This window comes from Myotis brandtii, unplaced genomic scaffold (assembly GCF_000412655.1).
Source record: "Myotis brandtii unplaced genomic scaffold, ASM41265v1 scaffold114, whole genome shotgun sequence".
Lineage (NCBI taxonomy): Eukaryota > Metazoa > Chordata > Mammalia > Chiroptera > Vespertilionidae > Myotis > Myotis brandtii.
Genome location: NW_005353927.1, coordinates 1,079,228 through 1,080,816, shown reverse-complemented (window position 1 = coordinate 1,080,816; position 1,589 = coordinate 1,079,228). Strand labels below are relative to the sequence as shown.

Here is a 1,589-nt window from a genome sequence, read left to right as displayed (position 1 = left end):
GGGGAACCCCTGGGATTGGATAAAAAGTAAAATGATGGACACATACTTAGGTGGGTGCAGGAACAATTAACATGATGATGAAGGAATTTGTGGTATCTGTCCTGGGACCCAGAACACCTGGTTGTGCCCCAGGGACTCCATAAAAAGGGAAGTCACAAGTTACCCAGACATCCCAAGGATGTTATCTTAGATGCAAAAAGACAGATAGGCTCAGTTACGGTCCGGCTTAGTACGTCACTGCCCACCATAACTGCTTTTAGTTAAGGTTTAATTTCAGACCATCCTTTGTGGTTACTTTAGGTCTGCAAAACTGCCATGCAGGCCTCTTCTGAGCTTGTCAGGTCAGCATGTGGCCCCTTTCGTCCATAATATATTTTTAAAAAATCAATGGAAAAAATATCCTCACTCGGGTTTAAAAAACAAACTACACCCTGGATACTAGGTGTGCTCGAATCTGAATTTTTAACACACTCCAACTTTTTTTTTTTTTAATGAAACCAGAGTTAGAGAACCTCTTCTCAGTTTAGTTTCCCCTCTCAAGCAGTTAACTCGCCTTCCCAAACGAGTTTCAGCAGAGGGCGCAAGAAAGGCTTCCTTCCTCCGTAGGAAAGGGAGCGACTCCGGTTAAGGAACGGAGGCGGAGTTCCGCGCGAGAGAACTGTCAAACTCGGGAGTGGGAGGGAAGTGTTTTCCCAAAGGGGCCGGGAGGGGTCACGTGAGGGCCAGCGGTCAGCTGACTGGAGCCCGCAGGGAGGGAAGAACCCGAGTGGAGGGGCTGCTGATTGGTAGAGGAAGATCCAAAAAGGTGGCACTTCGAGGCGGGGCATTGACCGTGGGGACGACGATTGGCTTACAAAGAATCAACTACGGTGTTTTGCGGCGCAAGCGGAAGAAAGTGAGGTGCCCGACGCCGGTTATGCGCATGCGTGGAAGCATCGGGTCGCCGATTGGAGGCCGTGAGTCAGGTTCCGGGTAGCTGGGGGCGCGCGCCCGTGCGACGTCAACGCAGCCCGCTAAGCTCCCCTGACCTGTGTACCCGGCTGGCTGGCCCCGGTTGAGTCCTCCGAGGGGCCTGGGTCGGGCGGTTTGCTGGGTACCTTTGCGGCCACTATGGACAACTCCGGGAAGGAAGCGGAGGCGATGGCGCTGCTGGCCGAGGCCGACCGCAAAGTGAAGAACTCGCAGTCCTTCTTCTCGGGCCTCTTTGGGTAAGAACCGCACCGAGGGTCGGCCGGGACCTAGGCTGAGAGGCCCAAGGAGTTATGGCCTGAGGCGGCGGGGTAGGGACGAAGGGCTGGAGCCTACGGGCGGAGGGGATTTCGGGATGAGGTGTCATGGGCTAAGACAGCAGAGGGGACACAATCCGAGGGCCAGGCGGCCCAGGCTGTGTCAACGCTGTTGGAGGAGAGACGCTCTGAGGTGGCGGAAGGGCTCTGGGCTGACGACGCCCAGGCCGTGGCGACAGCATCGTGAGGCTGGAAGGGGACCCAGGCTAAAGGCGGACCGAGGGGCCGGAGGCACCTGGGCCGAAAGCATGCGGTCTGAGGCCTGGAAGGGGACCGGCCTGCGGGGACTGAAGGAACCCGCGA

General features: G+C 56.6%; 1 protein-coding gene across 2 annotated transcripts in view; it reads left to right on the top strand.

The window, feature by feature from the left end:
- The first annotated feature begins 943 nt into the window (after positions 1–943).
- The window catches only part of NAPA (N-ethylmaleimide-sensitive factor attachment protein, alpha), a 27,953-nt gene continuing 27,307 nt past the window's right edge, over positions 944–1,589 (top strand). Inside the window, exon 1 of one of the 2 annotated variants that reach the window (XM_005857844.2) lies at positions 944–1,208. In XM_005857844.2, coding sequence (XP_005857906.1) covers positions 1,111–1,208 — 98 coding nt within the window. In that variant the 5' untranslated portion in view covers positions 944–1,110. The remainder of the gene's footprint in view (positions 1,209–1,589) is intronic. The other variant, XM_014548146.1, reaches the window with a different exon arrangement.